Genomic DNA, 24,058 nt, shown 5'->3' with positions numbered 1-24,058 from the left:
TCTCTCAGGATGTGAAGGCCCAGTCCTCCATCCCTCTGCTGGGCTACTCTGTGGAGGACAGCCCCCGGCCTGCCGACCCTCCAGCCAGCTTCCGTCTGTCCCAGTCCAAGTCTGTCCACAGCTTCGTGGCCGAGAGCGAAGAGCTGAAACAGCGCTGGCTCAAGGTGATCCGGGTGGCTGTGACTGGGGAGGTGCCAGAGTCCCAGATGCCCAACGATGCCACTGCCAACGCCACGGACGCCCAAGAGACAAGCTCAGACAGCACTTAACTGTGTGGTGTGGCATTTAACAGCTGAGGGCCACCAGAGACGTATGTGCATGTATGCACGAACACACACACACTCCCATGCTACCTTCATGGACACACACAAGACCAATGTGCAAACTCAGTGCTGGATAAGCTGCCTCTCCTCTCCAGAGTGGATTCTACAAATCTTAAGCGAGGGCTTGGCTCCACCACCAGAGCTGTGCTGGAATGGGAAGAACACAATCCAGTCCAATCATCACTAGAGCGGAGCAGGGGGGAATGGACCTCAGAACGGTCTCTACTTCCCCCCCTGTTCAGGGCAGCCTGCCTGGGGTATCTTGCACCCTGAGTACCCCAAGGTCCTTAGCCCAAAATAGTAAATAAGATAGTTTACTCAAGCCGTTTAAAGGTTCCTGTCTGCCATGCTCACGTCAGAGGGAACAGCTGGCTCTTGTCTACTTATTGTCCCCTCCCGCTCGCCCAACCATGACCAGAATAAATGAGTCAGTGAGATGTCTCGCCCTGTGTCACCACCTCCAAGAAGCGGGGGCAATAAGTAGACCAGAGCGGCCCAGCCCCGATCAGATAAACTGAGGTAGTGGGGTGTCTCGGTTTCTCTACCGTCCCTGCTCAGCCCTCACTGGGGATGCCTGCAGGCTCAACAGACCTCCTCCAGCTTCATAGACGTGGGTCTGCCGATGTGAATCAAGAGGGACTGGTTAGAACTACACTGTCTACAATGAATTAGCCCTATGCACCTGTATATAGTGTTACTCCATTTTCCATGACAGAAAAAATGTCATTTTTATGTACAAAGAATCAATATGCTTTGATATCAGAGATGTTGACCCTGTAAAATGTGTACATCAAAGTTTGAGCAGTGCTTTTGATTGAAAAGCCTAACATACTTCTGACATATGAACAGTGGTTTAAACTAAAGGGTCCTGTCCTAGGATAGTATCACTGGGAAAGTTCAATTCTCACTTCTCCAATCAGGTAGTTTCACATCACAGTAGCCAGGAGCCATGTTCTACTGGCAAGAATAGAATCCATCTAACAAAGAGTTCCTCTAGTACCTGGGTCAAGGTCCCAGAAAGACCTATTAGTCAGAATAGCAATCGAGAGGATCACTCTACACTATTCAATTGCTGTAACCCCATAAACTAATGGAAAGGATGCAGAAGTACTCACCCATCCAGAACAAACAGGCTTCAATCCAAACATGCTGAGGGATAGCCTTTCCAGCCAGGCAATGCATTATGGGTACGCTGCTGCACTTGTCCCAAGCTGGATCAACCTTCCTCACCTTGGAATCCAGGAGAATCCACAACCTTCTCCAAGTCAGTTAGCTCTAAATCAACCACATCCTGGTCAGAGTAATGTATAGAAAAGTGTTAAATTTTACTACTGCTGTGATTGACAATGTCAGTCATTAAAGCCTTTCTACTCTAATCCTGTAGGCCTATAGTATGAAGACAGACACACACTGCCATAGGGCAGCATTGAGGATGATGAGAGTGAATGGTTGTACAGCTTTAATGACCTAGCCCCACAACCCCATTGTAGACATGTAGGATATACATAGTGGGGTTCTTTGTAGCCGACCAACAGGGATGACATCACCCCACAAAGCAGCACAATCAGAGGTAAACACAATGTGGGGAAAGAAATTTACTTTTTTTTTTTATATATATATATATGTATTTAAAATAATTCATAGAATATGCGCATGATGATTTAAGGAAAGTAGCACAAAAAAGTTAGCCCTCAGATTGCCATGTGTTCTGTCCCATTCAGCCAAGCCATGTCAACTAACAGATTCACTAAGGTATTGTCCCTCATTCAAGTTGAGTGTGACTCTAATCTATCCTATGACTGCAGAACTAAGTGTTGAATGGAATAGGCTAATGTGCCTATAACCTGTGTTCATACATGTTCTACTGTTCCTATCCCCTGTACAATGCACCTCTCCAATATCCATTCTCTCGATACTCACACAGAATGCAGAAGAGCACAACAATCCTGTCTTAAGATCTGAATGTAAAACCAGATTGTTTGTTCACTCTCCCGATCCCCCTCCCCAAGGTTTGAGAAGCTACGCACTTTACCATCTTATATAAAGTGTACCTGGTAAGAAAATAAAGCAAGATTAAGTATTATGGAAGTGTGTCACTGGTTGCTTTGTGAATATGATTCTACTTTCACTATGACTTGTTGACCTTCACAGTTTTAGTTCTCTTTCCTACTTTCTGATCATAAGTCACTCATGATTCCCGTTACAAAAGAGGAAACGAACCAATTATGAATTGGTAAATCATTACATTTTAGAAAAGTATTTTAATTTCACAATAAAAAAAATCCATAACTCCAAAAGCGATGATCAAGCCAAAAAAATCTTTCATTTTTTAACATTTCATGAGTGTGTTTGTAAAGGTCTGTTGTATGTATGGGCCGTTGAGTGTCTCAGCTCTTGGGCTGGCGGAGCAGGCCTCGGATCCTGCGTACCAGGGCCTGGATGAAGGTGTATCGGGAGCGGACCTGGCTGTATAGCCCCTCCACCTCCAGCAGCTTCCTCTGTAGAGCCTCTCCGAAGCCTGCCCCCATGTCACTCTGCAGCTGGAGACAACGACAGAGGAGAGGAGTCAGTCTTACTGCTGAAAACACACCCACTAATTCCTATACATGCATCGTCACCTGTACATATTTTTTTCTAAATCAGTGCTCTCAATCACCCCTTGTTCTAGGTACTTGGTGTAGACATAAGCCCTGTCACTCTCCGCCCTTTATGACACTTACAGTTGGAGGACCGGGGCATACATACAGATTATTTACAAACATGTTTCTCCCCCACTGTTAGCATAGTCCAGATAAAGTAACTCACCTGTTCCAGGTCTTGCTGGCTGACTCGGGACAGGCCCAGGGCACGTCCAAACGAGTCTGGGGAACACAGGAGAAGCACACCAGTAAGAAGGGATGTGATCAACACAACCAGGAAAAAATGCTACCCATCATTTGTCATGATATAGATGAAAAAAAAGTTCTGATTTTGGGAGGTCAAAAAACAGAAACCCGCCCCCCCCCCCCCCCCAAAAACTAAAAATGTCTACTATCCCTAGGGGACCGATCTCAATCCACCCCAGAGGGTTAACTGAGCCAGTGTAGAGCTTCACCGTCAGTCAGGCGTGATCTGTAGGCGCTGGCGCCAGGCATTAGGGAGTCTTTGGGGTCGGTGGGGGTGCAGTACAACAGGTAGTACTCCAGGTGGCGCCACATCACAAACAGGCAGGTCTCAATCACATCTGAGGTGTGGTTTGGTCAAGGCATTTCTCACACTCACCACTTATAAATGGCATTTTCCAAGAAATGTTCCAGTTACATGAAGCAGCTACAGCTCAGGGAATTCCATCAATCATACTCAACATCATCCTTTAACGGGTGTCAAACATGTTTCTACCACGGGCCACATTCGGTCTTCACAGAGGTCGAGAGGGCCACACTTAATGTATTATATATTTCCTCGCCGTCAAAACGTACAAATAAAAAAATTGTCTATCCATCACTTTTGGAATGTGATGCTCTCTGACTGTCTAGCTTGTGAAGAGACTAGAAATGTAGGTCTATTATCACTTCTACAGTTTCCATTTGGTTTTAGGCATTTCAATTTAGATAATTTCCCCACCAAAAAAATAAATAAAATTAATTAATATCTTTTTTTGTTTTACTCAAACCACCCGCGGGCCAGATTGAATGGGCTTGTTCGACACCTGTCCCTAAATCAAAACCACCCTGAGATTAAACATAAACCTTTAGCTCAGTGCCTTTACCTAACTCCTGCACAGCAGTCTGGTCTGGGGGTAGCTAAGTGTAATTTAATCTGGCTAAATCTGGTTTAGTCTGGTCTGGTTCAATTTAATATAGTAGGATACAGGAGCAGAGGGCCAGCAGCTTTGCTCTGTTGTTGATGAGCTGCACCAGTCGTCTCTTGGCCAAGAGGCTCCTCTGGACAGAGGAGATCTTCTCTACTCCTCCAGTACCAGACACCAGGGCCGCGCACAGCTACACACAGGACAGAGAGACGGGGATAAAGAGAAGAGTTAGGGGCTGAGGCACTTATACATCACCTTGTCAAGAGGTCGAGTGTGTGTTTTACCTCCTTGAGCTCTTCGGGGGGCAGCTGCTCCAGGCTCTGCAGCTTTCCCAGGGCTTGTCTATGGCTCTGGTGGAAGCGGAAGAAGTCCGCAGCGCTGTTCTTCAGCAGAAATAGAACCAGACCCAGGCTGGGCACACGAGAGTACAGGGCTGATGGCAGGGCCAGGTCTGAGGCAGTGCAGGAGAGGATTTTAGTCATTCACAGACAGGGGAGATTGAGAGGAACATAGCATGCGCAAAGTCAAGGCTCTCCAACCCCATTTCTGGAGCGCTGCCATCCTGTAGGTTCACTCCAACCCTAATCTAGTGCGCCTGATTTGTATAATTGGCTGGTTAATAAACTGAATCAGGTTAGTTACAACTGGGGTTGGAACGAAAACCTAGAGGAGGGTAGCTGTCCAGGAATAGATAGGTGTGAAGCAGGTTAGGATTTCTATCCCACACACATACTCTGGCTGTAGGTGTCTCAGGGGGGAGTTGGGATAAGCAACAAAACAATTTTTCCAATGAAATAGGACAAATATAACCAGCCACCAAATTATTACGACACGCGGCGTAGCGAAAGAGAGTAACCTGTGCGGCCGTCTCGGCTGGCTGGTTCGTTGACCGAGGGGCTGAAGAGACAGATGCTGAACTGGGCCTGGGCTGAGCTCTGCAGCAGCAGGGTCTGGCAGTACTCCATGATGTTAGCACACACCTGGGGACAACACGGCAAAAACACTGTCATTGTTACAATAGGAGTTGGAAAGACGGCACAAACAGAAACGGGTTACATTGCTTTTCTTTTAACCATTCTTCTATCGTACCTGTTGCATGGCCACCTCCATCTCCTCCCGCCGCTCGGCAGGGTCCCCGGGGGCTGCAATCTCTGCCTGCTTCAGGAGTCGCTCCCTCTCGCTCCCGGCCAGACGGCCCAGCAGAGACAGACACTGACGCTAGGGGAGAGGCATGTTGTTACACATCACAAAATACCGGATAGGATTGAGTAACCTATCAGGACTAAATGTCCAGCTACTGACGCTGTGACTGAAGGTCTTGAAGAGAGACATAGGAGAGTGAGGCAGGGTGTTAGTGTCGTGCCAGTATCTACCTGAAATCTGCTAATGTGACCCTGGAACTCCGGCAGAGCTGCACTGTTCACGTCCTGTCCCTCAAGAGCTCCTACACACACACACACACACACACAGCCAATCACAAAACTGACATTGGCAAAACCGGCACCATAATATCACATTAGTCCCGAACCCGGGTGTGCCCCAGCTAGGTGTTGTGACTGTCCCTGGTGTGGCTGTGTGTGTACCTGGCAGGGCAGTCTTGCTGATGATGCCTGTGAGCAGAGAGAGTTCCTGCAGCGCTCCCATACTGAGCTCCTGACAGCGCAGCAGCCCTTGGATGGTGTCGGCATGGACGATCAGCCACTGGAGGACCTGTGCTGCCCCCTGCTGGTGGTGTGTGGTGGTGGACGTGAGGATGACCTGGAACAACCTGAGCGCAGGCAACAGGATCTGTCTGTAGCGGTCCAGAGGGCTGGGGATGAACCCTGAAGGGTCCCTCTGACCAAACACCCTAGACACACAGGGAACAGGTCAAATATTACAACTCACATTTCTACCACATGATTCAGTTACATCAATAAGGATACATACAGAGCATTTGGAATGTATTCAGACCTCTTCCCTTTTTCCCCACTTTGTTACATTAGACTTATTGATAAAAAAAACAAATAACTCAATCTACACACAATACCCCATTAAAATGTTGTGGTTTTTTAGCAATGTTTGCAAATGTATTAAAAATTAAAAAAAACTGAAATATCTTATTTACATAAGTATTTGCTATGAGATTCAAAATTGAGCTCAGGTGCATCCTGTTTCCATTGATTATCCTTGAGATGTTTCTACAACTTGATTGAAGTCTACCTGCGGTATGTTCAATTGATTGGACATGATTTGGAAAGGCACACACCTGTCTATATAAGGTCCCACAGTTGACAGTGCATGTCAGAGAAAAAAAACAAGCCATGAGGTCGAAGGAATTGTCCATAGAACTCCAAGACAGGATTGTGTCGAGGCACAGATCTGGGGAACGGTAGCAAAAAATGTCTGCAGCATTGAAGGTCCCCAAGAACACAGTTCTTAAATGGAAGTTTGAAACACCAAGACGCTTCCTAGAGCTGGCCGCCCGGCTAAACTGAGCAATCGGGGGAGAAGGGCCTTGGTCAGGGAGGTGACCAAGAACCCGATGGTCACTGACAGAGCTCCTCTGTGGATATGGAAGAACCTTCCAGAAGGACGACCATCTCTGCAGCACTCCACCAATCAGGCCTTTATGGTAGTGGCCAAGTGGAAGCCACTCCTCAGTAAAAGGCACATGACAGCCTACTTGGAGTCTGCCAAAAAGCACCTAAAGGACACTGACCTTGAGAAACAAGATTCTCTGGTCTCGTGAAACCAAGATTGAACGTCATACCCAAGAAGACTCAAGGCTGTAATAGCTGCCAACGGTGCTTCAACAAAGTACTGAGTAAAGAGTCTGAATACTTATGTAAATGTGATAGCTTATTTTTTTTAAATACATTTGCTAAAATTACTAAAATCCTGTTCTTGCTTTGTCATTATGGGGTATTGTGTGTAAATTGATGAGGGAAAAATACAATTATACATTTTAGAATAAGGCTGTAACGTAACGTAACCTGGAAAAGGTAAAGGGGTCTGAATACTTTCGGAATGCACTATATGTGATGGCTAAGGAAAAAAATTACTTTGGGAATGACCACAAAGAACAATCTGTTACTCACTCTTTCCATCCATCTCACTCTCTACCTCTTCATCCCCTCCTTACCTGTGAGAGTCACTGTCAGGCACCATGTCAAACACCTGACACTCCACCAGCTGAGCCACCAGACCACAGCGCAGCAGCTCCACGGCCCCCTGGCCTGTCTTAGCCACTCGCGTCAACAGGGCCTAACAGACAAACAAAGAACAGTGGGTTATATTTAGTGTGTGTGTGTGCGTGCGTGTACACTCCCAAGTGAGGGTGGGGGAGTGTATGAATATAAACACTTTATATCTCGCACGTAGATGTAAAAGTTTTAGAGCAGTGAGTGCTGTAACCTTTAAGGTTAGTGTTGGTGCACTCCCTTCCCTTTCTCACCATCTTGCTCTCGTAGATGTAGAGAGGTTTGAGCAGCGGGGGCTGGGGGCTGAGCAGGGTCTGCAGGGCTGTATCGTCTTGCCTCAGGCTCTCTACCAACACACGCAGGTAACCACTGTTACACACGTACAGCAGCCACTGGCTCTGACGGTCTATGGACAGGATCCGGTCCAGCACGGCCAGGGCAAGCATCTGACAAAGAGAGAAACAGAGGAAGTCAGACAGGCAGGCTGGAGTTCAAGACAACAATTAACAAATCAATGAAATACTGTGTCTGATTTCATACCCTGCCGATCTCATGGCCGTCGCAGGCGTCCCTGCACACCACCTCCATGAGGGCTGTGCCGTAGCTCTCGATGATGGCCAGGTTCGCCCTCTGCAGCTTGGAGAAACCATCCTCAGGAGCAGTCAGACGCTCCCACATAGACTTCCCCGCTGGAGGGAGGGAAAGACGACAAAGATGAGCATCTTTAGTTTGTCTGGGGTCTGAAATCTCTTCCCGCATTGACCACACAGGTCAATCTTCTTGCTTTTGTAAGTGTCTGAGGTAAATGGTTCACTGTCTCAGGCAAAACCATTAAGCTGTGGCGTTCCACAGGGGAGCGTGATGGGGCCACTACACTGTACATAAACTACATGAAAGATGCTTGCTCTTGACGTATTTTCCTTTATGCGGATGACGCTACACGTTTGGAGCTTACTGACATTAGTACATGGCTTGCAGATCTTCTCTGCACTTAGGGGGGGAAAAAAATGAGGCTATTCTCTTTGGGTCCAGAAATAAATTGTGTAGGTCCTCTGAAATCAGAAGAGTTAGGGGGAGAGGTACTGACTGCCAAAACCTCTGGGATGCATCCTTGATGGAAGCGTGTGGGGTGAACATGGCCACTAAAGTGCTAGTGTAGGTTAATGCTCACACCAGGTTTTTGGCTAGAAAGCTGCTTGATAAGGACTCCATGAGAATGCTAGCCACTGCCCTCATTCAATGTCATTTTGACTACGCTAGTAGTTGTCTGTGTTGGGGGTTTATCGAAGCTTCTGTAGGGGAAGCTCCAGGTAGCCCAGAATAAGCTGATCAGGGTAGTATTGAAGGCGAGTCCACATACTAACATAGGCAGGTGCTGCTTTCAGGAACTCAACAGGCTAGGGTGTCCCCAGATTACACTGGGTCTGGTTTACAGGAGTATTTATGGTTCTGCGCCCAGATATCTGACTGATTACTTTCCCCATGTTAGAGATGCACACAACCACAACACACCAGATCAGGTGTTGCTAATGTGTGCTTATACAGGGTCAGGAGTAATGCTGGGAAAGGTACTTTCTTGTATACAGGAGCCTCCGTGTGGAAAGAGCTGCCTCTGCCAATAAAAACCACATCCTCTCTAGGCAGCATTAAAAAGAAGGAAGTCGTGACGTCATTGGCCTCCCCAGGTGCTTGAGGAACAATAGAAAACAAAAGAGGGAAGACCCACTTGTGCTATGTCATGATTTAACTGGACCACCTATTGAGATGTGCCCTTTGTTAAGTAAATCCGGTGTTAAATGAGGTGAAAGGGAGACTGGCTGGCTACTTTAGAAACTGTCTGACATACTGTATGATCATATAACTGCAATAATAAAATTAGAGGTATTTATTATTTGATTTGGCTATACATCTCTTCAATGCCATACAGTGTACAACCGTGTTGCCGAGCCATCTTGTCACATTTTAGTCATTTAGCAGACGCTCTTATCAAGAGAGACTTACAGGAGCAATTAGGGTTAAGTGCAGACAGATTTTTCACCTTGTTGGGTCAGGGATTTGAACCAGCGACCTTTCGGTAACTGGCCCAACGCTCTAACCACTAGGCTACCTACCACAGGACAACCACAATGTAAATCCCTAGACTTTACTCTGTTTAATCGTCAATGATTTTACTCATCTACATGCAAGTCTTTTTACAGTTGTGTGTGCTTGTTTTTAAAATGGTCAAATTAATAAACTAAACTAAGGTTTGCAAACAATGACCAGAGAAAATACACAGATTACTACATAGCGTCCTAAAGTAGATAATTTTCCAAGTTTTTTGTGTCTGCCCAGCAATACTGTAGCTCAACAGTACCTTGCTGCAGTGTATCTGGCTCTTCAGGTTTCTGGGCGATCTGCAGATAGTAGAGCAGAGAGCCGTACAGGTGTGCACGCAGACGCTGGAATCCACCACCCGTACAGAGGATGAAGTCAAGCAGCTTCCTCAGGATCAGGTGCAGAGCAGAGTTAGCGATGGAGGCGAAGCCCGACGACGAGCCTCCCTCCAGCCCCGCCCCCTGCTGCTGCTCCGACAGCACCGATTGGCTGAGGTGGGCGGTGAGGGTGAACACAGCCCCGGCTACTATGGGCATCAGCTCTCCTGCGGAGTCTTCTGACAACACCTGGTAGAGGAAGGAGAACTTAGACCATTTTACAGAGTTGCCATACACACAATCTCTCCCACACACTCACACAGTCTTGTATAACTAACCTTGTGGGGACACAATTCAGTCCCATTCAAAATCTTATCTTCCCTAACCATAAACCTAACCCAAAGACCTAACCTTAACACTAGCTCCTAACAGTAAACCTAATTCTAACCCTAAACCCTCTAGAAACAGCATTTGGCCCTGTTCCCTGTGGGAACTAACAAAATGTCCCCAGTTGGTCAAAATGTTGTACGTTTACTATTCTTGTGGGGACTTCTGGTCCCCACAAGTATAGTTAAACACGTCCACACATACCTTGTCGTGCAGGTCCAGCAGCAGGTCTCTGATTATGATCTGTCTGTCGTCTGCAGGGATGAGGTCTGCAGGGCAGGCAGTGAGCAGGGTCTCCACCAGACCTCTCCATGACTGCAGCGCATGGCGCTTGGCACTCAGGCTCCGACGCACACGATTCCTCTCCACCACCTGCTGCAGGATGGAGTTCACCTCCTGGGGAGTGCGCGCACACATCAAGGGTTTATTCAGTTAGATGAAACAGTCAGAACGTTTCTTTCTGAATGTTCTGTAACGCTTCACGCTCCTGAACATCATTTTGCAAGGAAAAGACCATACTATACTCTGAACAAGGGGTTTTAAACTTTTGTCCAGTGACCCCCACCAAATGTTAGCAAAAATGTAATATCACGTTTCAGTAGAAGTAGTCAATCTCTCAAATGAATAGATTTGTTTCATTATTTTGACCACCCCACCAATTATTGGAAGTGTAAACTAACATAGTATATTAGCTAGGAAGGTATCTTGGCGACATAGAGAAAATGTTGCTGTTAAACCAATTTTCTGCAATGCTATACATTTTTCCATTGAACCGAGAGAAAATGTAGCATTTTTAAAGCTAATTTCCTGAAAGCCTATGCATTTTGCCATGGCTAATCCTGTGTTCCTCTGCTCAAACATATCAAAGCAATAGACTATCGGGGTTTTTTTTGGGGGGGGGGGGGGTTCTCTTTAATGTTAGCCCCCCCCCCCCCCCCCATCCTCCTTCCCACCTCCCCAGCCACTGTGCTTCTATAGCTGCATTGCTTGCTGTTTGGGGTTTTAGGCTGGGTTTCTGCATAAGCACTTTGTGACATCTGTTGATGAGAAATGGGCTTTATAAATCAAAATTGATTGATTGCGTAACGCCAGTTAGCATTGGATCGTGAAACTACCTCAGACTTCCTTCATACTAGACGCAGAGACAAAAATAGTATCCACGATGATATTCTGTTGCAGCTTGTGATATTCATCAAATTATTCGTTTTCAGAAAGAAAAAAAAAAGAAAAACACAGACGCCCTGCAGTAGCACGGACCCCAGTTCAAAAACCCCTGCTCTAAATCACACTGCCAGCACTCACCTCCATCAACAGTGGCCTCTGTCCAATGGCTGCCATCCCCTGAAGGGCGTTGACCTCCGCTACCAGGACTCGATGGAGTAACTGTGGAGATCACGACATCATTCGAAAAATGACATAGTAACAAAAATGCATTGAAAACAAGGTTGTGTTACATATGCAAACTGAAAGCCAGGCCCACCTTGACGTTGCAGACGGTGTGTCCGTGCTCGTTGACGTGCTCGCAGTTGGCGATGACCTGCTCGATCTGAGTGCGCTCAAAAAAGTCCAGCTGCAGCAGCTCTGGCACATCCTGGCTGAAGTTAATGGCATCCAGCACGCTGAGGAGCTTCCTACGCACTGATGACGTCGTCACACATGGACAGCGGATGAGTACGCCATAAAATGATACGGTACGGCGCAACTAGCTAAACATTTACATTTTAGTCATTTAGCAGACGCTCTTATCCAGAGCGACTTACAGTAGTGACTGCATACATTTCATACATTTATTTATTTTATTTTTTCCCCGTACTGGTCCCCCGTGGGAATCGAACCCACAACCCTGGCGATGCAAACACCATGCTCTACCAACTGAGCCACACGGGACCACAAGACCAGCTCTTGACTTCCGCAACTTACAATACAAAAGGGCCTATAGTGACAGATTGTATATGGTTCACAGTTAGATATGTTGGTGTGAAGAACTAGAACTAACCTTTGGAGACGGTGTCAAAGTGCAGGAATCCACTGACAGATCTGCTCTCCTCCATGCCGGTCTCCCCATCCGCTGATTAAAGAAACAGATCAACTGTAACACCTTCTGCTTTTCCACTTTTGCTCATATCCTAGTTACATCAATGAACAACAACTCATCCCAAAGATTGCAAGTTCTACAGTGTGTGTGTGTGTGTGTGTGTGTGTGTGTGTGTGTGTCGTAGTGGTTACCTGCGTGCTGAGTGCGAGGCTGGTCATCCAGCAGCAGGTTGAGGAGGCGCTGGGTGTGTGAGCGCTGGCGATTGAGTGATGTCACTCGGAGTTCGATGGCCGCTGTCTTCATGAGCCAGGACATCTGGGACAGGGCGGAGATCTCATCACCTGGGAGGGTAGAGGGAGGGACACAGGTTAGAGACAAGAGTGTGACACCCCGAGGAGTCTCCTTCCTCTTTGGCAGCTCAGTTAAGAAGGATGACGGAGTCTTTGTAGGTGTACAAATGCCCTGGTTGGCATCTGCCATAATACTTCCACCTATCCTGTTTTTTCAGATTCAGTGCAGATGAAGGAGAGGAGACCAGGATAGGAGGTGTATTGAGATGCCAGTGAGGAGCTCACCTGGCAGGATGAAGGGCAGGTGCTGCAGGTGGGTGAACAGAAAGTCCTGGCTGGTCCTCAGGTAGCGCATAGTGGGGCCTGAGGTGTCCGAGCACACACACAGCTGGTAGATCACCTGGTAACATAGCTCAGCCAGGTGTGGGGCCTGGCTGGTGAGCACGGGACCCGAGCGTCTCTCACTGCCTCTCTGCAGCAGACTAAGGATGGCATGTAGGCAGCTCCGTGGGCACCCCAGCACACCTGATACAGAGAGAAGATTTTTTCTTGTTAGCCTGTTGATGCTAAGAACTTAATAAACATGCACTTTTTTACAACGGTAAGTTGGTGGAGTCATGAAAGCCGGGGTCGTACCAAACAGAAGAAAATAAACTGAAACAGTGAGGGACTACCTGAACAAACCCTAGTTTAAAATATTTAGTTGCAAAACTTTTTTTCTACGGTGTGCCCTAATGAATACAGCCCTGATGTAAAGAAAAGAGCAGGGACTGACCTGCGTCCTGCAGGTTGGTGGAGGAGATGGGCTTCTTGACCTCGTAGCCCAGCAGGTAGAGAGCCAGGTTGGGGGTCTTCAGTTCCAGGGAGGTGATCAGCAGGTTCAGGATGTGGATCTGGGTCTCGTGGCGGATCCTCGCTTCCTTCTTCGCTGGCTCAGAGTCTGGGGGCAGAGAGAGAGGAGAGGTGGTGAATTGGAGTTACTGAACAGATGTGCTGAGCAAAGTGACTGAATGGGCTTGGTCATTAAGAAATGCAGCAGCCATGACTGAAGCCAAATTACAGTTGTCTTGGGGAGGGTTGTTAATGTGTCGGTCTCGTGTGCATGTTCGCACGTGGCATGCGTTTGTAAATTCCCTCTGCCAAAACAGTACACAGTTAAGCCTTCAACATTCTTCAGTTTGGTTGGCGCCTAGCCAAACTCTGCTAGGTGAACCGAACAAGTGTGCTCACATACTCCCTCAAAAGACCTTCGGCAATAGTACTGTTTGTCCATCTTGAGATGCCGTAGCCAGTATATGCTTCCCCAAAATAGCCCGAATTATTCTAACTCAATAAATACGTAATTTTGCCGAGGTGACCTTAGTCGCTAATAAATTCACTTAGATGTAAAATTGCGCATGAAGACGATTAATCTCGTTGAGTGACAACAAGCGCTTCATTGAAGAATCCCTACCAATCACCGAAAAAGGGGGCACAGACTTCGGCTACCGAACTTCAGCTTGCCTCAAGATTAAAAAATAAAATAATTGTCCACGAACAGTCGAAAAAACCCTTAACGTAAAACCAAAACGTCATCATAATACAAACTGTTCCAAACTGTTTCGGATGGGTAGCATAAGGACGCCTTTACAGTCACTCACCCTTCTAGGTGATCTGGTTAGACTGTTTTCAAGTTTTGAAGTCCTCTATGCTAGCTAGTGCTAGCCAACTTCTTTTGCCAATTAGCTGTTGTGCAACCGTGGCAAAATTGGCATTGGATAGCCTATCACTGGGGCCAGTCAATAAATTACACAACGTAAATGGGACAATATTTTCATGCTGCACATATTTTGGTTGTCACATAAAATGCTTTCAATATTTGTATATGAATTTCTACAATTTCTATAGTTGGTTTAAGGTTTTTAAGTCATTGAAATTTTAATAAATATTGTCCCATGTAAATTGTGTAATTTACTGATGGTCCCTAACTATCCCCATAGGGATGTCGAATGTCAAACCAAATTGACAATGGGCATTACGATTGAGTCACGTGCAGCTGCGCTCCGAATTTATGATTACTTGGGTGCTGCCAGTTGTGGGCAGGATTGAAATAAACCCAAGGAAAACTGTTACGGCACCCTTCGTTCCGTGATATACAATTTGTTCCTATAATCATCTCACAAATCCAAGTTTTGGACCAGACTGACTTTATGACCAAAATTATCCTATTTCCACATTGTAGTCAATTTTGACACTAGAATGAATGTTTCGGACTCATATGGATGCAACAAAGGCTGTTTTTAAAACGAGATGTTGCTTTTTAGGGGCAGTCGATCTTTGATGGGCAGGTTGGACATCTTTCACACTCAGAGATAAACATTGTTGATAGAAGGAGAGTGTGACTCACCGTCTCCTTTCTCTAGTCCCTCCTCAGCCCCCTCGTTGTCCAGACACTCCACGAAGCCAGCCATCAGCTTGTCACTCACAGCCTGGTCGTGTGTGAAGTCTCCCACCAGTCGGTTCTGGATGTTGGGGTAGCGGGCGATCCTCTGCAGGATCTTAGCACTCTGGAAGGCCGCCTCCGGGTTGGAACTGCTGTGGTACAGGTACCTGCCAGGGACAAACACAAACCCGGGAATAAGAAGTGAAGGCATGGTATGGTATGGTAGGGCTATGGGCCTTTCTGGGCTAGAGGGGGAATTCTACTGTATTGTTTTCATTTGACAGGGACAATGTACTTCAACTTCAAAGTCAACATTTCTGCATAAGTCTCCTCATGTGTAGTCCCTGGTGAGATAAGTGTTCTAGTACCTGGCGATGTTGACGATGTGGTCAGCACGGCGGCTCTGAGCGCTGACGCCCTGCAGGAGCTGCTCCAGGGGGGAGACAATGAGGGAGGCCTGGCTCTCCCTCAGCAGGTCCATGAACACCACCTCTTTCTGCAGGGCCAGGTCCAGAAGACACAGGCAGTGCAACACCGCGGACTCCAGCTGCTTTTTACCTGCAAGTCGGACAGTCACAGAACCAATAGTGATGAGTGGATGTAAAGAAATGTAATCTCAAGATACTGGAAATGGTGAGCCACCCAACAATGTGACCTAAGAAAATATGATCAGTTCTCAACTTAAACCCAAATGCTCCCCTCCTTGTACAATGCTAACAGGGAAGTCAACAGTGTAAAAACAAAGAAAAACAGCTATATCAGGTGTGTGTGTACTGACCAGGGAAGAGGGCGTAGGTGTCTAGCTGACGCACGCCCTCCTCCAGCAGGCTGAGGCAGAGGGTGAGGGTGGGCGAGTCGTTGAGCAGGTGGAACATGAGGCTGTGGCCGGGGGGCTTGTGGGCCAGCACCTGCTCCCCCTGGAGCTCCACTGTTTCCTGGACAAAGTCTGAGGGCTGGGGCTCGTAGTCCCGCAACAGCTTGTGGAACACCTCCAGAACAGCATCTGCTACCTCCCACTGATAGAGGGCATATGTGGTGGAGAGGAGATGGGAGAGAGGGGGTGGAGAGTGAGACAAAACTGAAGTATTTGTAGCAAAACACACTTCTATGCCATCTGAGAGCAAGTGCTGACATGAGTTGTAATGAATTTCACTAGCTAAACGTGATCCTCAACCACAGAAACTGGTCTTATCCAGTTCCCATCTAATGTCACCAACAAGGGACCTCAACTGTGGAGAGATTCCCATACCTTCTCAGCAGCTCGGCGGTAGGCTCTGGTGGGGAAGGGAAGGAAAACAGCGTCACGCAGGAAGGTCAGGTAGGGCTGGAATCCTGGCGCACGGAGCCCCGCCCCCAGGTTGACGGGCAGGGCGCTCTCGACCAATGTGCTGATGAGCTGACAGAAGGCTCTGGTCAGAGGATACTCCTCACAGCTCGACTCAATCTCATTCAGCTCCACCTGAGAGGGGCAAGGAGAAAGGTTACAAACAGATACATGTGTACAAGCAAACAACATATGCAGGCAAAATCTCACCTCAATCCCAGCAGCTTGTTTCTGTCCAGGGGCCCGCACTGTCTGAAGAATCTGCATAGAAATGAGCAGAACATGAGCTTTGGCACTTTGTAAGCGAACCTGGTAGGTCAGACAACACCAGACCAACACCTCAGACGCACTATCAATACTTATGTACGAGACATGTGTTTTTACAGATTTTCATTCTTCCTCACTATACACCTGACTTACCTGAGTGTATTCCAGTGACTGCCAGAGGGAGGCAGCTATCTCCGGAGACTTGCCGAAGGCAGCCAGGCAGAGCAGGAGCTCCCCCTTGAGGACAGGCTGCACACTGCACTGCAGCAGACCCAGCATCACCACAGCCGGGGTCCACTGGGGGTGCTCACACAAGGCCAGGCGGGCATTCTCACTCTGAAAACACAGTGTCAAATGAGATATCACCTTGGCAAAAGACTTATGACAGCTTAATTTCAATCCCCGCTTGTGACTGTGACCCTCATGTTTGTTTTAACATGCTTTATGTGTTTATTGTCTGTTCAGACCAGTCTTCAGCAAACCACCTCATACCCAGGTAATGATGGTGCAGAGCAGCTGCAGGAAAGAGGTCAGGCCGTCCAGCTCCCTCTGTGTGATGCCCCTTATTGGCGGGAGGCGGTAGTGTGTGGCATCCGCATTAGGCAGGTCTCGGCGCAGGTTCTCGTGGTACAGCATGAGGGAGTGGAAGAAGTGCTCCCAGGACACAGGGCTGCCGGTCACCTGCATGTTATCCCCTAAACAAACAGTCCAATGTATTATCTGGTGATATCCTTAAAAACCTGTGAATGAAGGCTGCATTTATCTTTAGCTAGTGAACAAGAAAGGACCTAGTGCCAAGCCCTGGGGAAAACCATTAGTGAGAACATCTTTACAGATTCATACAGGGCCTTGCAGGTGAGAGTGTTTAGTTACCGTGTGGGGCCCCGTTGGTCTTTAGCAGGCTGAAGCAGTAGTGGGCACACTGGGGGCCGTTGGCCAGGCCCTTCAGCATGCGCAGGTAAGGGATGTACAGGGTGGGGGGCAGCAGGTCCCCCATCTGACGCACAAACTTAGACAGCACCACCTGTGGCACAGAACACAAGCTGTAATAAAAAGGTCCCATTGGAGAATAAATTATGTTACTTTTTAATCTAGGGTGGAAGGGGGATGTGGAAGATGATCTTACCTGTTTGTGTGGGGGCCTCTGCATTGCCATGCCCAGGTAGGAGCCCTGGAGGGAGGTGTGCTGGAGGGACTCAGGGTGGCACCAGAACTCCAGAGCCAGCTCCAGCCCAAACGGGTCCTTGCTATAGAACTCTCCGATCTACAAACACACAGAAAGAAGTCAGACAAATATGCTTAGCGAATGCTACTCTGTGAAAGCAACGGTCATGTTCGCTGTTCTTCCCCCCCCCTTCTCTCCAGTGCGTCATGTTGCAATGTAAATTGCTAGCAAACGACTAGTCACTTTCACAGCATAGAGCAATAAGAAAGCCCCATGTAAATCCACTAGTGACAGTGGGTGGGTGGGGTCATGAAGGCTGACCAGGATCATGAGGTGGTCCAGGTCTTTCCTCAGGGAGGACGGAGGCTCACTGCCTATCTGCAGAGACATGTGGACCAGTCTGGCGTCCTCATCAGCACGGTTACGCAGCTGCTTGACCTGCAAGACGTCACACACCTTGAAACTTGCACATACACACTTCTGCGTAAAGGAAATAAATATCTTCACCCTGAAAAAAGGAGTACTACACGATATTCAAATTCCTATCACACTCAAACACACCAATGCACAGCCACAAAGCAAAACTGGTGGCATTTCTAACCTTCATGGGCATGAGTGCCAGGAAGTCGGTGATGAGGGAATGGAGGCGGCGGGTGTAGAATTCATCATGAGTGAAGCCCTCACATCCCAGCATGCCCTCTGTCATGAAGAGGAAGACACCTCCTAGCAGGGCCTGGTCGGCCAGTGCCTCATCTGCCTCTGTAAACTCTGCCAGGGCTGAGCCCTGGGGCAGCTGGGAGAGGGCATGCAGGGCCAGGGCCCAGGCCAGCCGACACACAGCCTGCAGCCCAGGCAGCTTCCAGGGCCTCCCATCCACCAGACGACTGTGTACTGCAGACACGTACTGCTTCTCTGTCAGCAAGGGCAGGGCCTGGAGGAGGTCTGGTTTACACACACACACAAACAATTTTTGTGTAATATTTACATAGAAGTAGTCTACACAATTTCAGGGTCTACATTGCTGTGTTGCAGCATGTTCAGGTAACACGGCAACAGAATACATGGCAAATCTAACCTTCTCTGTCTTCTGTTCCTTGCTCCAGGAAGCTGACGTCCAGACAGTACAGCAGTGCCATGACGAGAGCCAGATTCACGCTGTCCAATGAGCCATCAGCTTCCACTGTCACCGTCTCAAGGTGGGCAATAAGGGCCAGGGTGTCATCCTTATCCAGAGGTGATTGGCAGGTCCATGCAAACAGGCAATCTGCCAGTGCCTGCCGGCACTCTTTGATGAGGTCCGATACCTGGCAGAGAAAGACAATGTGCGAACGTGTGAGGGAAGAAAGACAAACCTCTTCTGTTCATGATACAATTCCTCTGAGAAGGGCTTCCTCACCTCTTTCCTGTGTTTTTCGTTGCCCAGGCCTCGCTCTTTCTGCAGGCGCTCAAACTCCCGCGTTACATTGATCTCTGACACCAGCGTCAGTAGGCGTCTCGTCAGGCCCTGGCTCATCAGCTCATCTGTGAAGCGTGTGGTGAGGGCCACCAGCTCCCCACTGGGGCAGAACACACACAACCAAGTCAGAGAGCAGAGGAAAACAGTCATCTGTTGTTCAATCATCAAGGCGCAGAAAAAAAAATACTGGTCTGAACAATATTGATGTAGGAAGTAGACAGGGAAATAGATCGTACCTTAGTTCCAAGGTGAAGGTCTTGCCATGGCGGGACTGGATGAGCGAGCGTAGGGAGTTGGCCACGCAGAGCTTTCCATCCCAGTACAGCAGCACTGCAACCAGCCCTCGACTCAGACCTGGGAAGTGGGGCTGCTGGTTCTCACCTGAAAAAAAATAAGTAATATTTACAAACAAACATCCTGCCGGTGTTAATCTCCATCGGTAAGGTGCTCACTGCGGTATATATTACCTGCCAGCAGCAGCTCCAGGGCTGCCAGCTCTCCAATGTCAAAGAGGTCACTCAAGATGAAGGCCTCTGTAAGCAGCTGCTCGGGGAGGAGACGTGACCCCTGCTGGCCCTGGATGGCAATGCCCTCTGTGCTGGCTTTCCGCACCTTCTCCCTCTGCTCTGCACTCTTTGGCTAAAGAACACAAAAAGAGAAAACATCAAGCAAATTAACTTTAGCAACCCCCGCTTGGCTTGCAGATCAGTCAAACTTATTGGCGTCTCTGTAACCAGGTTTCCATCCAACCTTTTATGCGAGTAAAGGACATGTCGGATAAAAATGTCACAACAGGCCTGATGGAAACAGCAAATTTGTTGGTAAACTTACCAAATGTCGACAAAATTAAATTCGCTAGACAAGGTGGGATCTTGGTTTCAGTAAAATTAACTATGCAAAAAATGGCAGTGGAAACAATTATGAGAAAATATTTATATAAATAACCATCATGAGAGAAGTAAACTTGGAGTCACGCGATGATATGTTGTGTGGTCCTCCCACTACGACTCGGGAAAGCATGCAGTTTATTAGGCTACAGATGAAATAAGTTATTAAAAACCTCACAGGGTGGTGAAAGTGCACTGTGATACGCTTTATGCTCCTTTCCAACAAATATCGAGGGTCTTATTCTGGTGACATGATCAATGACGCATGGCTGCCTTTTGACAAATAAAAATAATCTTGCTCTTTTGTCCATAATAATCTCATCATGTAGGCTATACCCGTACTGTATTTGCAAGCTGTTGGCTAGAGCGCATGTGCCAAGACCAGTCGGCAAATTCACTATATAATGCAAAATACATTGTATCAAAACCATCAGTAGAGTTGAAAATGCAATGGAAACCAATTAAACTTTATTTTATTCGGTACATGGGAATTTAACCACAAAGTTATTTTTATGTGCACTACGTCATTACTAGAGGCCGACCGATTAATCGGCATGGCCGATTTCATGTTTTCATAACAATCTGAAATCGGTATTTTTGGACCCCGACCTTTATTTAACTAGACAAGTCAGTTAAGAACACATTCTTATTTTCAATGACGGCCTAGGAACGGTGGATTAACTGCCTTGTTCAGGGGCAGAACGACAGATTTTTACCTTGTCAGCTCGGGGATTCAATCTTGCAACCTTACGGTGAACTAGTCCAACGCTCTAACCACCTGCTTTACATTGCACTCCACGAGGAGCCTGCCTGTTACACAAATGCAGTAAGAAGCCAAGGTAAGTTGCTAGCTAGCATTACACTTATCTTATAAAAAAACAATCAATCATAATCACTAGTTAACTACACATGGTTGATGATATTACTAGTTTATCTAGCCTGTCCTGCGTTGCATATAATCGCTTAGGTACATGTTGCTCCAACCATAAACATCAATGCCTTTCTTAAAATCAATACACAAGTATATTAAAGTATTTTAAACCTGCATATTTAGTTAATATTGCCTGCTAACATGAATTTCTTTTAACTAGGGAAAATGTGTCACTTCTCTTGCAAACAGAGTATGGGTATATGCAGCAGTTTGGGCCGCCTGGCTCGTTGCGAACTAACTTGCCTGAATTTTACGTAATTATGACATAACATTGAAGGTTGTGCACTGTAACAGGAATAACGTTTTGTTTTCGAGATGATAGTTTCCGGATTCGACCATATGAATGACCTAAGGCTCGTATTTCTGTGTGTTATTATGTTATAATTAAGTCTATGATTTCATAGAGCAGTCTGACTAAGCGATGGTAGGCAGCAGCAGGCTCGTAAGCATTCATTGAAACAGCCCTTCGCAATGCATTGCGCTGTTTATGACTTCAAGCCTGTTAACTCCCAAGATTAGGCTGGTGTAACCGATGTGAAATGGCTAGCTAGTTACCCGGGTGCGCGCTAATAGCGTTTCAAACGTCACTCGCTCTGAGACTTGGAGTAGTTGTTTCCCCTTGCTCTACATGGGTAACGCTGCGTCGAGGGTGGCTGTTGTCGATGTGTTCCTGGTTCAAGCCTAGGTAGGAGTGAGGAGAGGGACGGAAGCTATACTGTTACACTGGCAATACTAAAGTGCCTATAAGAACATCCAATAGTCAAAGATATATGAAATACAAATCGTATAGAGAGAAATAGTCCTATAATTCATATAATAACTACAACCTAAAACTTCTTACCTGGGAATATTGAAGACTCATGTTAAAAGGAACCACCAGCTTTCATATGTTCTCATGTTCTGAGCAAGGAACTTAAACGTTAGCTTTTTTACATGGCACATATTGCACTTTTACTTTCTTCTCCAACACTTTGTTTTTGCATTATTTAAACATGTTTCATTATTTACTTGAGGCTAAATTGATTTTATTGATGTATTATATTAAGTTAAAATAAGTGTTCATTCAGTATTGTTGTAATTGTCATTATTACTAATAAATAAGTAAAAAAATAAAAATGTAAAAAAAAATTGGCCGATTAATTGGTATCGGCTTTTTTTGGTCCTCCAATAATCGGTATCGGCGTTGAAAAATCGTAATCGGTCGACCTCTAGTCATTACGCACAGCCTTTTATCCACATCATGTCATTTTGATGGTAACGTAGCAAGCATAAAAAGACTACTGAAGAAGAATACTGTATCCCTGAAAAAATCCGCTTTCACCCGACCCCACAGAGTGATTTGATGGAAACAGATCTTTGTTTGGGAAATGTGCATACTCTTTTTATGCAGATTTTTGAATATTTGCATGAAAATCGTGCCAATTGGATGGAAACCTAGCTTCTGACAGCATCTCACCGGGTTCTTGTAGAGTGAGAGGAAATTGGGCTTGTGTTTCTTGAGTTGCAGGTCTAGGAGGTGGACGCTCTCTGGTTGCCTCCTCCACACTGCACCCTCCACTGTGTCCCATAGCTCCTTCAGCGGGCCCCACAGACTGGCTCCTTATAGGGGGACACAAGTCAAATCAGTCAGTGTCTTATGTGTCTAGCCTATACAACGTGTTCAGAGCATTTCATAAGCCTTGTTCACATTGGCAGTTTGAAGTGACTCAAATCAATGTGTTTTTTATCCTGCAGTCTGAACAACCAAAAAGAACATGGAAGTAGGTGGTTTGAAGTCAAATACAAAATCTGATTAATGGCCATTAAACTTTTTGGGGCATATCTTGTTGATGTTGCTTGTTAGCTACTCTGTTGACAGTTTGACAAGAACATGTGGTAGCTAACAAGCTTGTTAATCGTTACAGTTATCTAGTTGACAGATGTGGCAAGCCAAAAGGGCCTCGTTTTGAAAGTTGGATGATCTTATCCTTGAGGCTTTAAAAATTGTTCTTACATTATGATTTTGAACATTCCAAACAACTGAAAAACGTCCATGGCAGGCATTGTTGTCACCTTAGCTTGCTACATAACTTCTGAGTGATAGAAAACACGTGCACCACCAATCATCCTACACCATTGCGCACACACCCGTCGTTACTATGCCAACTAGAGTAGCCATGTCAGCAAATGACCTCTGTCTTAACACACAAATCCGATTTGGTCACTTGTAACTTTGCTGTTTGGACAGACAGTATTCCAAAACGGATTTGAGCATTAGGGCCTGCAGTGTGAACAACAGTTTAGTCGCACATTGTTGAGACTATGATTAAGTTATCTAGCTAACCGGTGTGTGGGCATTTTACATTTTGTTTACCTAGTTAACTACAGTAGCTAATTAACGTGATACGTTAGCACGTGATACCTTTACATTCGTTTCCTGGTGAGCGACCTCTTGAAGCTAGCAATAGGCAACTAGCTAATAAGCTCTGTATTGAACTGGTAGGACGTTTGCTTCATATAAATGCATTTGGTTGTTTCATCGAATTTTAAATGAAACATACCCACGCATGTTATTAACGTTATAGCGAGGTGACCATGGCATAGCAGTCAGCTAACTACTAGCGCTCCTGTCCTGACTGTCTGAACTTGACACAGATTCCCCGTTATGTAATCAGACCGTGTTTTATACAATTCAAATACCTCGTCAACAAACGTGTATTGTGATTGGTTGGTAAATAACCATAAACAACCTCTCACCACTCTATTATTTGAAATAACAGAAAAATAAAGCCCATACCTGAATTTACCGCCATCTGCGCCGCCATGTTAAAACAGAGATATTAGAGAAAGGAGGAGATAGGGAACCTATAACGCCCCACCCAGCAGACTGTTGACAAATCGCGTTCACGTTGTCATGCTGCGTCACAAAGATGCTAACCTAATCGTCACACGCAATCCCTTCTCAAAGTCAGGGTATGAGTCGAAAAACCTTCATATTTTCCTCTAAAGTACGTAATGTCACGATTCCAAACTGTACGATATTACAGAGAACCGATTAATTATCTCACATCTTGGAAAATATGTGTGATGTTGTACTTCTTGTTCACGAAATGTATGCTAATGTTGAGTTTTTAAGCCAGCTCCCAATTGACTCCCATTCACTCCTTGAAGGAGTGGTTTCCTTGTCCTCCTTGTTCCGCGCGGCC

At 46.5% G+C, this 24,058-nt stretch overlaps 2 protein-coding genes across 13 annotated transcripts in view; one reads left to right on the top strand and one right to left on the bottom strand.

The window, feature by feature from the left end:
* Positions 1 to 2,406, top strand: part of fgd4a (FYVE, RhoGEF and PH domain containing 4a) — a 110,139-nt gene extending 107,733 nt beyond the window's left edge. For all 12 annotated transcript variants that reach the window (XM_014147948.3, XM_014147947.3, XM_014147951.3 and 9 more), the window contains one exon: positions 9 to 2,406. In XM_014147948.3, coding sequence (XP_014003423.3) covers positions 9 to 269 — 261 coding nt within the window. In that variant the 3' untranslated portion in view covers positions 270 to 2,406. The remainder of the gene's footprint in view (positions 1 to 8) is intronic.
* Positions 2,407 to 2,564: 158 nt separating this feature from the next.
* Positions 2,565 to 23,893, bottom strand: nup205 (nucleoporin 205). The gene is made up of 37 exons (XM_014147943.3): positions 23,650 to 23,893; positions 22,330 to 22,472; positions 19,523 to 19,694; positions 19,292 to 19,436; positions 18,996 to 19,155; positions 18,675 to 18,903; positions 18,201 to 18,541; positions 17,921 to 18,037; positions 17,561 to 17,698; positions 17,308 to 17,458; positions 16,927 to 17,129; positions 16,588 to 16,770; positions 16,378 to 16,428; positions 16,093 to 16,302; positions 15,622 to 15,859; positions 15,212 to 15,401; positions 14,808 to 15,010; positions 13,197 to 13,361; positions 12,707 to 12,946; positions 12,323 to 12,472; positions 12,093 to 12,164; positions 11,577 to 11,734; positions 11,399 to 11,479; positions 10,301 to 10,492; positions 9,652 to 9,958; positions 7,836 to 7,984; positions 7,550 to 7,741; positions 7,238 to 7,359; positions 5,697 to 5,962; positions 5,487 to 5,557; positions 5,203 to 5,331; positions 4,970 to 5,093; positions 4,398 to 4,564; positions 4,174 to 4,303; positions 3,418 to 3,546; positions 3,129 to 3,184; positions 2,565 to 2,863 (listed from the first exon to the last, which is right to left on the bottom strand). The coding sequence occupies exons 1-37, from the start codon at positions 23,675 to 23,677 to the stop codon at positions 2,711 to 2,713; spliced, it is 5,955 nt and encodes a 1,984-aa protein (XP_014003418.1). The 5' UTR covers positions 23,678 to 23,893; the 3' UTR covers positions 2,565 to 2,710.
* Positions 23,894 to 24,058: the final 165 nt, after the last annotated feature.

This window comes from Salmo salar, chromosome 16, assembly GCF_965601325.2.
Source record: "Salmo salar chromosome 16, fSalSal1, whole genome shotgun sequence".
Taxonomy (NCBI): Eukaryota; Metazoa; Chordata; class Actinopteri; order Salmoniformes; family Salmonidae; genus Salmo; species Salmo salar.
Note: the sequence above shows the minus strand (reverse complement) of the source record. Positions and strands in the feature narration are given on the sequence as shown.